At 59.7% G+C, this 15,992-nt stretch overlaps 1 protein-coding gene across 5 annotated transcripts; it reads left to right on the top strand.

Moving 5' to 3' along the window:
* Positions 1-1,971: 1,971 nt before the first annotated feature.
* On the top strand, positions 1,972-8,517 carry RWDD3 (RWD domain containing 3). Of its 5 annotated transcripts, none has more exons than XM_036344546.1 (4): positions 1,972-2,100; positions 5,211-5,596; positions 7,597-7,712; positions 7,801-8,517. In XM_036344546.1, the coding sequence occupies exons 1-4, from the start codon at positions 1,995-1,997 to the stop codon at positions 7,913-7,915; spliced, it is 723 nt and encodes a 240-aa protein (XP_036200439.1). In that variant the 5' UTR covers positions 1,972-1,994; the 3' UTR covers positions 7,916-8,517. The 5 variants fall into 5 exon arrangements, with proteins under 5 accessions (XP_036200439.1, XP_036200436.1, XP_036200435.1 ...); XM_036344543.1 differs by having other exon boundaries at positions 7,540-7,712; XM_036344542.1 differs by having other exon boundaries at positions 5,211-5,695.
* The last annotated feature ends 7,475 nt before the right edge of the window (positions 8,518-15,992 follow it).

Raw genomic sequence — 15,992 nt, 5'->3', positions numbered from 1 at the left:
GGCCCCTGAAAAGCTTGCTGATTCCACTCCCGTCAGGACACGTGCGTGTGTGCGTGTCTGTGTGCGCGCGTGTCTGTGTGTGTCTGTATGTGTGTGTGTGTGTGTGTCTGTGTCTCTGTGTGTGTCTGTGTATGTGTCTGTATGTGGGTGCGTGTCTGTGTCTCTGTGTGTGTGTCTGTGTCTCTCTGTGTGTGTCTCTGTGTGTGTGTCTGTGTCTCTGTGTGTGTCTGTGTATGTGTCTGTATGTGGGTGCGTGTCTGTGTCTCTGTGTGTGTGTCTGTGTCTCTGTGTGTGTGTCTGTGTCTCTGTGTGTGTGTCTGTGTGTGTGTCTCTGTGTGTCTGTCTGTGTCTCTGTGTGTGTCTCTGTGTGTGTGTCTCTGTGTCTGTCTGTGTGTCTGTGTGTGTGTCTGTCTGTGTGTCTGTGTGTGTGTCTGTGTGTCTGTCTGTGTGTGTGTCTGTGTGTCTGTGTGTGTGTCTGTCTGTGTCTCTGTGTCTGTCTGTGTGTCTGTGTGTGTGTCTGTCTGTGTCTGTCTGTGTGTCTGTGTGTGTCTGTGTGTGTCTGTGTGTGTCTCTGTGTCTGTGTGTGTGTCTGTGTGTGTGTCTGTGTGTGTGTCTCTGTGTGTGTGTCTGTCTGTGTGTGTCTCTGTCTGTGTCTGTGTGTGTGTCTGTCTGTGTCTGTCTGTGTGTCTGTGTGTGTCGTGGGGGGCTCCATCCCAGGGCGGCAGGGGGCCTGCAGGAGGAGGACGGATGGCAGGCTCTCACGGAAGTTTCTCTAAAAATCAATTACAACGAAACAAACGAAAAACAAACCAAAGGTCCTGGCCGAGCAGGTGGCAGAGGGAGGCGCCAGGGCGGGTCCCTAACCTGCGTGAGGCCGAGCTGGAGGGGGGGTCGGGGCGCTCCCATCCCCACCCGAAGCGCCAGTTCGAAGCGCCGGTTCCGGGACCACCACGTCCACGTCCTTCCTGACCCCAGCCCCCGACTCGTCGCTTGGATTTCAGTCGATGATGGGAGGCCGGCGGCGGCTGCGCTCACACCCGTGATGCCCCCCAAGGCCGAGGGGTCCCCGGGCGAGGTCGGGGGGGGCTGTCCAGGGGGAGCTGCCCATGGGCCGGGCGCCGCAGGGACCCCCGGGTGCCAGCCCGAGGCCCAGCCCGCCCTCCGCGGGGACACTGGAGGGTCCGCTGCAGCCCCGGCGGCTGGGAGGGAGGACGCGGGGTCCCGTCCCCCCACGCGCAGCTCGAGTGAGCCCCACGCGGCCGCCGCCTGCACCTCCCGCTCCCGCCCCTCGCGACCGAGTTCCCTCGCGCAGGGCCCCCGCCCCACCGAGGCCGCGAGCGCGCAAGGTCCGGGCCTCCAGGGACGTCCCGCCCAGACCAGACGCGGCCTCCGGGCGCAGGAGCGGGTGGGGCGGACCTCGGGCCCGTCCCGCCCGCCACGCGGCGAAGGCGTGCGCCCCCCGGTGGTCACGGGCTGGCTGCGCGGGGCGGAAGGGGCGGGGCGGAAGGGGCGGTGGAGGGGAGGGCGGGGCCGGCGGAGGGGAAGGCGGGGCCGGCGGAGGGGAGGGCGGGGCCGGCGGAGGGGAAGGCGGGGCCGGCGGAGGGGAGGGCGGGGCCGGCGGAGGGGAAGGCGGGGCCGGCGGAGGGGAGGGCGGGGCCGGCGGAGGGGAAGGCGGGGCCGGCGGAGGGGAGGGCGGGGCCGGCGGAGGGGAGGGCGGGGCCGGCGGAGGGGAGGGAGGGGAGGGCGGGGTCGGCGGAGGGGAGGGCGGGGCCGGCGGAGGGGAGGGCGGGGCCAGCGCAGGAGGAGCTGGCGGAGGGGAAGGCGGGGCCGGCGGAGGGGAAGGCGGGGCCGGCGGAGGGGAGGGCGGGGCCAGCGCAGGAGGAGCTGGCGGAGGGGAAGGCGGGGTCGGCGGAGGGGAGGGCGGGGCCGGCGGAGGGGAGGGCGGGGCCGGCGGGGGGAGGGCGGGGCCGGCGCAGGAGGAGCTGGCGGAGGGGATGGCGGGGCCGGAGGAGGGGTTGGCGGCGCCAGCGCAAGAGGAGCTGGAGGCGCTGGCGGCGATCTTCTGCGGCCCCGGCGAGTGGGAGGTGCTCAGCCGCTCAGGTGACTGCGCGCGCGCGGAGGGGGCCCCGCCGGGGACGGGAGCCGTGGGGCAGCGGGAGCGGGGGTCACGCCGGAGCGGCCAGGGTCGCTCCCCGGCTGCGAGTGGGGAATCGGAGGCCGGGCTCGGGCGCCCCCTCCGGCGGGTCCGGCCACCTGCGTCTCACGCGCCCGCTCTGCTCCCCAAACTCGGGGAGCGCCCAGCCCCGGTGCTCGCGGGGCCGAGGGGTCCCTCCTGGAGGGCGCTCCCCGCACTTACTCCAGCTCCCGCCTTACCAAGGGGCCGACCTGAGCCCTGGTCCCGGGCTCCCAGCCTTTCACGGCCCCGCCCCGCTGAGCTTCGCAACGGCCTGCTGCCCCTCCCCCCAGACTTCTCATTCAGAAAGTGAACTGTCCACGTGGAGGAAGCCTAGAGGGCCATGAACTCGTTAAAAAAGTAATAATAGGAAGTGCTATGAAAATATAACAAAGTTTCGAAACATACCATAGAGAGCTGAAATGCATAAATGTGTCACAATATATATTTACATCCTAGAACCATCAGAAACGCAAAAAACTCGCGGTGAATAACTCATTCTCGAGTTGCCCCCTTAAACATCACATCGCCCCGCGGGGCTGGGCTGGGGGCGCGTGCCCTTGTCTGAATCGGCGCCCCCAGTCGCATTGCCCGTGCGCTCTGTATGGCGTGTGGTCGTCTCCCGGAGCTTGAGGGCAGGGACTCTGGCTTTGTAATCACCTGCACACAGTAGGTGGTCAATAAATGTTTGCTTAATTTTCTTTTTCTTTGTTAATTCTCACCCGATAATATTTTTCCCATTGATTTTCAGGGAGAGTGGAAGAGAGAGGGAAAGACCGAGAGAAACACATCGATGGGTTGCCTCCTGCATGCGCCCCGGCCAGGGCCCAGGCCGGGCAGGAGCCTGCAACTGAGGTATGAGGTACGTGCCCTTGACCGGAATCAAACCCGGAACCCTTCAGTCCGCAGGCTGACGCTCTATCCACTGAGCCACCCGGCCAGGGCTGTTTGCTTAGTTTTTGAATTCGGGCAGGGCTCGCCCTGAGCTCTCCCTGTTACGTTTCCAAGTTGATTGCTTTGTCTAGTCCCCGGAAAGGTAGGCTCCGTCGTGGGCTCCGGGGCGCGTGCCTTGTTCAGCCCACACGTGTTGGTTCCCTGGGTGCACACACCGCGTCCTCTGAGCTTACGGCCTAGAAAGTTCTGGCGGCCGGTGTGGTGGCAGCGAGACTTCCTCGGTCCCGCCCGCGGCCTCTGCGGCAGGAAAGGGTGCGGAAAGGGAGCAGGCTGCAGGAACGCCGGTTCTCGCTGCACTGGCAGACGCATCGCGGACGTTTTCCGTGGATTCGACCTGCTTTTCTGTGGCAGCTCCTAGGCCAGTTGGCTTCCCGGCCGCACACGGCTGACCCCAAGGCCATGCAGGATGTGCCGGGTGGTGAGGAGCCGCCGCTTCCCGCCTCCACGGGGCCTGTGCTTGGCTCCTCTCACGGTTCCTTTGTCCCCCACCACTCGGGCTCACCGGCACCCGTGTCCCAGGCACGGGGACCCGTCGGTGTCACAGACCTGCTTCTCTGCAGAGCGAGCCTGCCTGCATCTTCCACACACAGTCGTTTACAGTCCATACGCAAGGCTTGGTCCCTCCCGTGTGTCCTGGTCACCCCTGTTCTGATGGGCGGCACCCCCAGTTCATCCTCACTCCCTGTCTCCATGGCAGTCACTTACCGGAGGCAGCCTATCAGCATTTCTTTTTTTTAAATATGTTTTTATTGGTCTTAAGAGCGAGAGGAAGGGAGAGGGAGAGAGAGATGGAAACATCAATGAGAGAGAAACATCATGGATCGGCTGCCTCCTGCACACCCCCCACTGGGGATTGAGCCTGCGCCCAGGTACGTGCCCTGACCTGGACTCGAACCCACCCCCTTAGTTCCTGGGTCGGATGCTCAACCGCTGCGCACGCCAGCCGGGCTCAGAGACCATTGGATTTCCCCGGGTCCTGCCTTCTGGCCGGCAGGGATCCTCTGGCTCAGTTGGGAATATGACGGAAAAGGGAACCCGTGATTTCAACCACCCCTGAAACAGGCCCAGGGGCAGCGCTGGTTGTGACTGCCTGGCTGAGCCAAAGCCTCGGCCGAGGGGTCCGAGAAAACCCGAGAAAGTAAGTGTAGAAGGAGACGCCGCTTCTTGACTTCCGGAACACCGTGGCCCTCTGTCTGCTGTTTAATTAAGCGTGACTCTGAAGCCAGGCCTCCTAATTAATTTAATTCTGTGTTCTCCCATCAGTGGGTAATTGAATTATAAAGGCATGCAGTGTAGCCGCTCAGGACATTGTGTTGCTGGGAGAAGAGAACAATCCAGGGATTGAAAGGGGCCGTGGGGTGGTCCCAGCTGGGGCGGAGGGTGAGGTGAGGACTCGTTCACTGCCGCTGGGCTGCTGGCCACCATGGGCCCGGCAGCCTGGCCAGGGGCTGCTGGGACATTCTGACGCCACCGGTTCCTCCTGGCCCCTGGCTGCCCGGAGCCAGGAGGGCACCGTGACGCGGGCCCTTCGGGTAGGAGGTGGCCCAGGCTGCCACCCAAGGGTTGGCATCAGCTCAGCCGGGCTGGTTGGTGCTGGGGATGTCTGGGGGCGTCCGTGCATTTTGGCCTCTTTACAGCGGCGGCGTACGTGGTTAGTAACCATCACTCCTGGGCACAGTTACGTGAGCCGCGCGCACCGGGCGGTCTGTAGGGAGACTGAGTCTGATCTCGGCCCTCCTGTCGCCGTCCAGGCCGCCCAGGTGCCAGGTTTCAGGGGTCACCTGCTGGGTGCCCGAAACTTTAGATGCCCCTAAGCTTCGTCCTACAGAGGAGATGACGGGGGCTCAGCTGGACAGGCGGCCGCCGGCTCCGAAGCGTGTGGGCCCTGCGTTGCGCTCCCTAAGAGGCCGGGCAGGGAGAGGGGGACGGACAGAGACGGGTGTGACCCCACTTCCATGTGTCTCCTCCGAACAGAACCCAGTTTTCACCTGAAAAGCACCGACACGGGAAACAGGTGCTCCCCGGCCGGTGTTGCGTTGCGATGGGTGCCGTGCGGCTAACGGGTGTCTTCGGTGCCTTCCAGGGACCCAGGGCGCCATGTGCAGAGTCCTCACCAAAGCCGAAGGCCCGTCGGGGGCGGACACCCCCCTGGAGCTGGTGTTCCACTTACCGGCCGGCTACCCCGCGTGCCTGCCGGGCGTCTCCGTCAGCTCCGAGCGCCTGACCAGGGCCCAGTGCGCGGCCGTGAGGGACAAGCTGCTGGAGCAGGCACAGGGCTTCCTGCCGGAACCGATGGTCCACCAGCTGGTCGTCTGGGTCCAGCAGAACCTCCGGCACCTCCTCGCCGCGCCGGGGTCGGGAGCTGGCCCTGGCACGTGCCCTGCGGCGAGCGCCACGGAGGCCGAGGGGCCGTGGATGACCCTCCTGCACTTGGACCACATGAGAGCGAAGACCAGATACGTGCGGACGGTGCGGCAGTGGGCCTCCGCCCTCGGGCTGACGGGGAGGCTCATGTTCATGGGCAGAGTCATCCTGCTCCTTCTGCAAGGGCACAGGGACCGCGTCAAGGTGCCACCAGTGGTTTTTTTAAAAAAATATATATTTATAGTTTTAATGATTTCAGAGAGGAAGGGAGACAGAAACATCCATGATGAGAGAGCATCATGGACCGGCTGCCTCCTGCACGCCCCCCACTGGGGATGGAGCCCACAACCCGGGCCTGTGCCCTGACCGGGAATCCAACCGGGACCTCCTGGCTCATAGGTGGACGCTCAACCACCGAGCCACGCGGGCCGGGCCAGCTCACACTTTGGTTTGCTCCCGTAGCACCTGGAAGGAGGAGCCCGACCTCCCAACCTCGAGGTCCTGTGAGTAGGGGGAGCCTTAGGCTGTCAGCTTCCCGCCTTCCGAGTTTTCAGGTTCTCTTTCCTGGACTCGTCTGATCTGTTTCCCATGGGACCCGGCGAGGGAAGTGCCTGTCACAGCTCACCTCTCCGGGGAGCCGCAGGCCACCGTTAGGCTTTGTGCGTCCAGGTGGGTTGCTCATTGCAATCGAATGAGCAGCCTGTCATCCTAAAGATCTGGGGACTGACTGCGAGCCTTTCCTACGAGGGCTCTCGCCACCAAGCTTGTCTGGCGTCTGGTTACCCAGCTCCGTGCCAGGGCGTAGCACGTAGCGACGACGAGTCATTCCAGTTTCATGCAGGCCCTGGACTGGGGTCTGACCTAGGAACACGCCGTGAAGGCGGTTTATGGAGAATGCCGAGCCTTCCGGGCAGACCCGGCGGCAGGAGGCACGCAGGGCACGCTCCTGGCTCGTGCTTCCCCAGAGGTTCCGGCTTCGGAAGGCGCCGCGGCGCCCGGGGAGGCGGCTGCTTTTCGGATGTGAGACGGGACCATCAGTTCATTAACAAGTGTTTATTCATGTGGCTGGAGCTTGGCTGCTGCAGATAAATTGCACTTTTAAAGGAGTTCCTTTTTTTAAAATCCTCACCCGAGGGTATTTTTCCCATTGACTTTGAGAGCGAGCAAGATAGAGAGAAAGAGAGAGAGAGAGAGAGAGAGAGAGAGAGAGAGAGAGAGGCCAGTGTGAGAGAGGCACATGGATTGGTTGTCTCCTGCACCTGCCCCGAACGGCCAGGGATGAACCTGCAACCGAGGGACATGCCCTTGACCTGAGCCACACCGGCCGGGGCAGGAGTTCTTCCTTGTTTACCACCTGTCCCTGAAATGCCGTCCAATGTCAACATGCCTGCTGGGTCGTCACAGGTCGCAGGTGAGGACTGAGCGTCGCAGGTGCTGGTCACCCAGCTCGGAGCGGGTGCAGCTCATCACAGACGCCGCCCGCGTGCAGAGGTGGGCGCTGTGCACGGGGACGCCACGCAGACGCTGGAGCAGCAGCAGCAGCAGCGCCCGTGGCTCCTGCCGTCAGCGCGTGGCCTGTGCGGACTCACTGAGCCCGGAGATCACCCCGTACAGCAGGGGCTGCTCCTGAGGCCCAGAGGGCGTGGGGAACCAGCCCAGGGCCCCGCAGGCCGGCTGCCCAGGCCAGGATGAAGCCCAAGATGGCCTCCCTCTGACCTTCTGGTCCCCGGCCGGCCCGTCACACCACCCAGCGAGCAAAAACGCGCACTCTCCCACCGCCCGACTCCCACGGAGACAGGCAGGAAGCTGAGCCTGCAGGTGCCTGGCTACTTGCGGACGTGAGCCCGGTGCCCGGCCGGCGGGGCTCAGGGGTTGAGCGTTGATCTATGAACCAGGAGGTCACGGTTCGGTTCCCAGTCAGGGCACAGGCCCGGGTGGCGGGCTTGATCCCCAGTGGGGGGCGTGCAGGAGGCAGCCGATCCATGGTTCTCTCCGATCACTGATGCTTCTATCTCTCTCTCTTCCTCTATATTTTTTAAACAAAAAAGAAAATTTGGGACCCAGAGCGCAGGACGCCTGCGGATAACTTCCTGCTTGCCCCTCAGGAGTACCTGGTGCTTCAGAAAACCTCCAAGGTCGACGTGGACTCGAGTGGGAAGAAGTGCCGAGAGAGGATGGCCAGCGTGCTGTGGGAGGCCAGGGCGCCGCCGGGACACGCCAGGTATGGCAGCGCCATCGCGGCGCCCGCGCCACCGGCCGGGGCTTCCCTCCGGCGTCCGGCTTACCCCGGTTTCTCCCGTGCCACGCAGGTTCCTGGCATTTGAAGTCAAAGAGCTTTCATCGCTGGACGAGCTGCGGAAGGAGTTTGAAACCGCGGGACTGGAGGCGCTGTTCCCCGAGTGCGTCCTCGGGCTGGTGAAGTGAAACGGGAGACGGGTTTTTTTTGTTGTTAAACAGCTGCGTTTGTTCATTTCTGTTGTTGGATTTGCATTGGATTTTGGGGGTGGACAACTGGAAGAACTCATAAAGGAATGGTTTTAAAGTGTCTGTGAGGCAAAATGGGAGGTACCATCCTGTCTTCAGGAACAAAAGCCGATTCTGTTCGTGGAATATTACACAGTAAACACACCCATGCTGCTGGGTTTTTTTTGTTTTTTTTTTTGTAATAATGTTTTCATTGGTTTCAGAGAGGGAGAGAGAGAGAGAAAAAAACATCCACAATGAAAGAGAATCATCGATCGGCTGCCTCCTGCACGCCCCTCACTGGGGATCAAGCCCGCAAACCCGGCCTGTGCCCTGCCCGGGAACCGAACCCTGACCTCCTGGTTCACCGGTCGACACTCAACCACTGAGCCCCGCCGGCCGGGCTGTGCGCGCTAATTTGTGACAGTAAAGGCTGGGTTTCGGGGATGGGACCTTCTTTGCCAGACGGCGATGAGCAGACGATGTAAACGAGCCCTGAGCTCACAGGGAGGGTGTGTTTGCCGCCGGCAATGTTCCTGTGATGAAACGATGTTTGAAAATAAGTGTGTTTCGTCGCTTCCTTCTCGAACGTTCACATTGTCAGCATTTGCTCATGGTTTCCCCCGTTTACCTCGTTCCGTCTGATGCTCCCAGGTGCACGGTGAGGACACATCACATGGACTCCTTTGCTGCGTTGCCTCCGTCGTGAGGTTAAACACCAACCAGAGCGCGTGGGATTGAGTTACGGTGGCTTCTGTGGGGCCCAGACCGTCGCGGCACTTGCTAGCCAACCTAGGGCTAGACCAGTGCTGGCGAACCTTCTGAGCTCGGCGTGTCAGCATTTTGAAAAACCCTAACTTAACTCTGGTGCCGTGTCACATATAGAATTTTTTTTGATATTTGCAACCATAGTAAAACAAAGACATATTTTTGATATTTATTTTATATATTTAAATGCCATTTAACAAAGAGAAATCAACCAAAAAAATGAGTTCGCGTGTCTCCTCTGACACGCGTGTCATAGGTTCACCATCACTGGACTAGATAGTCCTTTGAGATAAAAAGTGTTTTGCCCTTTGCTTTTTCCCCAACAATCAGGATCGTAGGTCTCAGCTCCTTAGGTCACTGAAGGGGTGTAGCTTTACTCCTCCCCCCTCTGGTGCAGCCTAGGTTTCCCAGAGAAGCAGCCGACAGGATGTGCATTTATTCCCGCTAAGGAACTGGCGTTAGTGGTGATGGAGGCCGGCACATCCCAGACTTCAGAGTGGGCAGGAGGCTGGAGACGGAGACGGGGACGGGGACGGGGCTGCCCGGGAGGCCGGAGGGCTCTGCGCTGGCAGAATGCTCTCGTTTGCAGGAGATGGGCCTCTGGTTCTGGTCACGCCTGATTGGACGAGGCCCACCCCACGGGGAGGGCAATTTGCTTTCCTCCAAGTCCACTGGCTGACACGTGCGTCTCACCCCCGCGCGCCCTCCGGGAGCATCCGGAAGGACGGGAGACCACGTGTGGCCCGATGGAGTGGACAAAGGTTGCCGTCGTCTCTCAGGACACGTCCCGCCTGCAGGGTCACCGTTAGGGATGAGGCGTGTGCCTGGCAGGTCGCAGCTGCTGCAGCCCCGGGCCCGTCCTCCCAGGCTCCGCCCGCAGAACAGCAAACGCCACGGGAACGGAAGAAAGCACCGCTTCCGAACACTCAGCAGCTTGACAAGTGGCGGTTCGCTGGCCCGCGCGGCTTCTCTCGAGTCGGACGGGCCGCAGCGATAGGTCGTGCTAGAAGGTTACGTTCCGCTGGCGCAGGAGGGTAAACATGGCCCGAGGACATATATTGATTTTTTACTTTTTTTAAAGTGAACTCCCTTGCTTTGGGGCATCTTTCCAGAGCCCTAAGCTGGCGTTTTCTCAGCTCAGTGTTGGCAAGTGACACCCCGAAGTGAGGCCAGGAGGGGGTTCTGGAATGGGGCTCCCTCCGAGGTGAACCCCAGCTGTGCTTTTGGAGGTGTCAGCCCACCCGCTGGCCTCAGCGCTGGACCGTCGGTGCTGCAAAGAGCTGCTGCTTCCCCGCCGCCATCCCCGCCCCCAGCCCCACCGCCATCCCCGCCGCGGATCTGCCTGTCACTGGGCCTCGCCTTACGGCTCCGGTCCTGGCCGGTCCCAACTCAACCTGTTCTCATGCTCCACCCGAGGCCACGCCCAGGGGTTCCGCCAGCCCCCGTGGCCAGTGCCGTGGAGCAGACTCCATCACCACTAAGCAGACACCGCCCTTTCCCATCCATCCCAGTTCCGCTGTCGCGCTGTCACCAGAACCATCCCCGTGCTCCCAGGCTCACCGTGGACCTTCCTCCGCCCCCCCCCCCCCCCCTCCTGCCTCTGGGGAGCTGCCACGTCTAATTCCCGGCGATTCTTCCACTCATTTCCCCGCCGTCAGTGTGGCCGCTGTTCCTCGAGTCCTCATTCTTTCCGGCCAGGACTCCTGGGAGGCCCCGGAGGGTCTCTCGCCTCTGTTCCCCGCCGCGCCCTACACTTGGCTGCGGGTCACACTCTCTCATTTAAAACTCCGGGGCCCAGAGGTGTCCTAGAGGGTTTCTCTTTGAGTTCTTAGAGTTTCAGAAAGGTAATAAAGAGAAAACACTGTGATACTACAGTTCCCCCCACCCCCATGGGGGGCAGCATCCTGTAATCAAACATCATTATTTTGCTGTGAAATGGATGAATATTCACATTAAGATAAAGAGTATAAATGGTCTCTCATTTTTCACATTAAACTTTAATGCCAGATGAGTTCAGATCAGATTGCCTTTGTCTCCAAGTAAGTGATTAAAAAAAAACCCCGAAAACCGCCACCCATATTTTGGTTTTGAGAATGTTCGGATTTTAGAATTATGGAAAGGGTTGGTGGACCTGCACTAGATACATCTTTCTCAAAAATACATTTGTATTGATGTCAGAGAGGAAGGGAGAGGCAGAGAGAGGTAGAAACATCAACGATGAGAGGGAATCACTGATCAGCTGCCTTCTGCACGCCCCCTACTGGGATCGAGCCCACAACCCAGGCCCTTGACTGGGAATCGAACCGTGACCTCCTGGTTCATAGGTCTGAGACACGGCTGGGTAGGAGCCTGCTTTTAAAATTAAGTTTGGAGGCATACAGCTTAAATTTATACGACCAGGTCCAGCGTTTCTCTTCCTGTTGGATTTTCTTTCCTTTTAATAGTTAAAAAAATGATTATACAAGTAGGTAAACCTTTCTAGAGAAGGACTGTGCGTGCTTTCTCTTTACATTTTGTAAACTTAACCTCCCTAAGCTAGGTGTTGTTTGGCTAAACATACAGCTCGTAGCTGTACACAGCCTGAAGAAACAGACACATTCTCACAGTGCCTACTCATTATTGTTTTGGGCTATGTGGACGTGTTGGCTTTTACATCAATACTAGAGGCCTGGTGCACGAAATTCATGCACGGGGGTGGGGTGGGGGAGTCCCTCTCACCCTTTGGGGGATGTCCGACTGCCAGTTTAGGGGATTGGGCCTAAACTGGCAGTCAGAAATCCCTCTCGCAATGCAGGACCGCTGGCTCCTAACCGCTTGCTTGTGTGCCTGATCACCCCTAACCATTCTGCCTGCCTGTCTGATCGCCCCTAAATTCTTGCCTGCCTGCCTGATCACCCCAACCACCTCTGCCTCGGCCTCCGCCACCACGGCTTCGTCTTTAAGGACAGCCGGCTGTCCGGTCTAATAAGCATATTCATATTACCCTTTTATTATTATAGATGAGTTCATGTTTCTAAACCTCATAGCACTTTCTTGCAGCAAAGAACTGTCTCTTTCTGAGAAGAAAAAACCCCAACACACTTGCTTGTAAAATGAGGCCGTTTTGCATATTAATTAGGAGGTCTTTGAACTCTAAGGATAAAATCCGTTCATGCTTTGGGTATGGAACGTTATGCATTCAAGGAGTTTAATTTTATGCTAATAATGCAACAAGCTTTACATTTTCCTTTTATTGTTTGTTTTCCTGAAGATAATTTCATGCAGATAATCCGCCCCAGCACGGGCAGAGCCTGGCGGACGGCTTCCCGATCGATAGTCAGGCCCGTGGGCACTGCCTTGTACACCTCTCTTCCCACGGCTGGTGAGTGAATGGAGACACCCGCTCAGGCAGGGACTCACACTCAGGGTTCTAGGCTACCGGCCGCCTTTCTCTTAAGAATCGCTTCCTCTCTCAATGCCACCGTTCATGGAAAGGCAGGAGGGCTGATCCCGGAGCTGATTCTGAACAGAAAACAACTCAGCAGGAGGAGTCGCTGGCCTACTGTGCGCCTTACGACGACATTTACCCCAGCGAGAAGCATGGCGCCATGTGCTTCCTTGCCTCTGCTGGTGTCACCGGACGGGGCCTGGCCTGGCGGGTCTGCCTGGGGCCGGCAGGGCGTGTGCGGGTTCTTGACTTCGTGCGGAAAGATTTCACAACACGAGTCCAGGTGACCATGGGGAGCGTTTATTAAAGCTGAGACGTAAAACGAGAAAGGTCCTCGCATAGAAGAAGCAACAGGAGAGCCGGGCTGGGCCGCCCTCGCTCTCTGGGAGTCAGAGAAGAGGGGTCTTGGGGTCAGGTTCAGGGGTGAGCCTGCGATGAGCTGCTGCCACCCATTGCTCCCCAGGTTGCCAGTCTCGTGGGGTCCCTTAGAGGTTAGGAGCTGCATGGCTGTGGGGGGAAGGGAATGGCGGGGCCGCTCCCCAGAGGTCCGTTGTCTTGAGGCTTTTGTTTCCCTCTTGCAGGCGGGAATCTTGGGGGTTCCTCGGGGGAGGGTCCCCGCAGAATACTCATCAGTTTCCAGGTGGGCGCCTCCAGGGTCAGGTCTCCACCGACGGGTCAGTGTTGGGCAGAGGGCGGTCATCGCAGCGGCCCTGGAGCCGCCCACCTGGTTTTGCTGCTTTTCTGCGTCTGGAGCTGACATGCAGCTGAGGCCTGGGTATTCCCTCCAGGAGGGGACCTCTGCGTTGGCTGTCAATTGTTCTGCCAGTTCGTTCTGCTCTCTGCCTCAGTTTCCCTGTTCCACTCGTCCGGGCTCACTGGCCTGTCTCATGGGGAGGGCAGCGTAACAGACACGTGGCAATGTGGAAGGTTATGCTTTTTAAAAATATGTGTTTATTGATTTCAGAGAGGAAGGGAGAGGTAGAGAGAGAGAGAAACATCCATGATGAGAGAGAATCATGGATCAGCTGCCTCTTGTGCGCCCCACACTGGGGATCAAGCCCACAACCTGGGCATGTGCCCTGACCAGGAATCGAACTGTGACCTCCTGGTTCATAGGTCAAAGCTCAGCCACTGAGCCACGCCGGCCGGGCAAGGCATTACGTTTTATTTTATCTCAGTGTGCACACGTTACTCCATGTTTTTATATTTCCAGGCTCAGAAAGGGGAAACGGCCTCTTGTTTTAATTTATAGTTTTCTGTTTATTATTGAGTTTGAACATCTGTTCCTATGTTAATTGGCTATTTGCATATTTCTCTTAATTGCTTATTTGCCTACTTTTCTTTTGCACGCTTCCCCCTCTTTTTAATCCTATTAAGAGTGGGCTATTTTTTCCTATTAGTTTCCATCGGATTGCTGTTGGTATCAGTGGAAACCATTGCTTTCCTGGCTTGCTCTTCTTTGGAGCTCTGTTGTTGGCGTGAGTAGAATTGGGGCGACGTCCGGGTTTCCTGGGGTTCTCTGCACAGAAAGGCGCTGCTCTCTCTGGGCCTCCTTCCTCCCTGACTCCTCCACCGGCCAGCGCCGCCCAGCCACCCGGCAGCAGGGCTGTTAGCGCCATCTCAGTCTTCTCTTTTCTTTTCTTTTTTTAAAAAAATATGTTTATTGATTTCAGAGAGGAAGGGAGAGGGAGAGAAAGATAGAAACATCCATGATGAGAGAGAATCATGGACCGGCTGCCTCCTGCACGCCCCACCTGGGGATGGAGCCCGAAACCCAGGCCTGTGCCCTGGACCGGAATTGAACCATGACCTCTGGTTCATAGGTCGACGCCGAGTTCATCACCCACTGAGCCACCCGGCTGGTCCTTCGGGATGATTTCCGCTTCACTGGGGCCAGCGATGCCACAGACACGGTCCAGGAGCCACTGTCCCGCCGGGTGATGGACTGGTCGTCGCCTGGCTGGCTCCGCCGTCCACAGGGGGCGGCTCATGCTGTGAGCCTCCACAGCCTCGGCTGTCCGTGCGAGACCGTCCAGTGGGCGCCTGGGGCCCGCGCCGTAGCCCCCGATCTCCGTGTCCATCTCTCCAGGGCACGTGTGTGTAGCAGGGTCATCGGTTTCTAAAAGCCCGCCGGCGAAGTGAGCCCCACAAACGCGCCCCCAAGTCGGACCCCGGGTGTCAGCGGCGCTGCCGGGACCCTGTGAGCCAGTGCGGGGCCGGGCTGACCGCACAGAGGGCGGCAGGCGTGACACCGCCCTTGGCTGTCCCGGACCAGGAGGCAGCTTGGCAGCGACTCCCCCCCCCCCCCCCCGACTCCCTCACGGGCGCAGGTTGAGCAGCGGCGCTGGCACCGGCTTCTGAGACGTCCCTGCTGTGAAGTCTTCGGGGGAATTAGTCGACGTGGAGCGAGAGTTAAACGACAGGAGGGACAGCTCTGTCTCCGCGAAGGAGGCGCAACTTCGTAGAAGCAAAGACTGTAAGCAGATTTTTTTTTAAATTTAGAATAAAATATTTAAAAAAAATCCTCACTAGAGGACATTTTCCCACTGATTTTAAAGAGAGTGGAGGGAGGGGGAGAGAGGGACACACAGGAGACACAGCAATCGGCTGCCTCCCCATCCTGCCCTGACGGGGCCAGGGATGGACTTTGCAACCCAGGCACATGCCCTTGACTGGGAATCGAACCTGAGACCCTTCGGCGCACAGGCCCACGCTCTAGCCAGCGAGCCACACTGGCCGGGTTGGTTTGGGCTCTTTTAACAGCCTTGCCCCCGAGGCTCTGCGCCCCGCCCCCTGGTGTTTCCCAGCCACGCCCAGTTCTCCATGCCCAGTGCCCCCTCCCTCCCCACCCCTCCCCACTCCCTCCCTGTGGCCTGTGCCTGGTGCTAGGAGAAGGGGCCATCCCCAGGCATAGGCCACAGGATGGGGCCGGATTCCCGCTTCTCCTCGCAGTTGCCCGGCCTGGTGCAGGGCCACACGGCCTCCCAGTGGTCACCGAGGCCGCGCACCCCGCAGGGAGGGGCCAGCCACGCTCACGGGAGAACAGGAGGGCGGCCTCCCGGCGAAGCTGTTGCCGGTTCCGTGGGGTCAGACAGCAGGCGCTACCCTCTGCATGGAATCGGTGACTGCGGCGCGTGCGTTTTGGCGCAGTGGGTCCTGGTGAGCATTGCTCGCGAGCAGTTTGTGATGGGTCTTCATGCACAAAGCGAAGGGACGTTGGAGACAGGGGTTTATGATTTCTGTGTATACACACACACACACACACACACACACAGCCCGGCCTGCGTGGCTCAATTGACTGAGCATCATCCCATGGACCAGGAGGTCAGGATTCGATTCCCTGTCAGGGCACAGGCCCAGGTTGTGGGCTCCATCCCCAGTGGGGGGCGTGCAGGAGGCGGCTAATCCATGATTCTCTCTATCAATGATGCTTCTGAAATCAATAAAATACAAAAAACGAACAACAACAAAACCTCCAGCCACTGAGACTGGCGAGAATGATCCCCCCGCCCCGCCCAGCATCTGTCTGTGCGGCTGGCCCTGCCCTCTGACCTGGGGGGACAGCCCCCATGGGTCCTCCACACTGGACCCCTTTTCCTTCACCGACCGGCCGGCTGGCTGGAGTTTCTGGAACAATTGTGCTCAGGCTGAACCGGCAGCAGAGTTCCACCAGGGGCTGCTGTTGAACTTCCAAAAACATATCTTTGGAGGCGAAGCGGGTGGATGGGGAGGGAAGAGGCAGGGCACACCGGGAGAAGGCTGGCTCCGAGGCAGAGCGGGCCTGGCTGCCGCCGCGTGGGAAACCTGCCTGCCCTCCCCGCGGCCGCCCCACCCAGGACGGCC

Source organism: Myotis myotis, unplaced genomic scaffold (genome assembly GCF_014108235.1).
Source record: "Myotis myotis isolate mMyoMyo1 unplaced genomic scaffold, mMyoMyo1.p scaffold_m19_p_18, whole genome shotgun sequence".
Taxonomy (NCBI): Eukaryota; Metazoa; Chordata; class Mammalia; order Chiroptera; family Vespertilionidae; genus Myotis; species Myotis myotis.
Note: the sequence above shows the minus strand (reverse complement) of the source record. Positions and strands in the feature narration are given on the sequence as shown.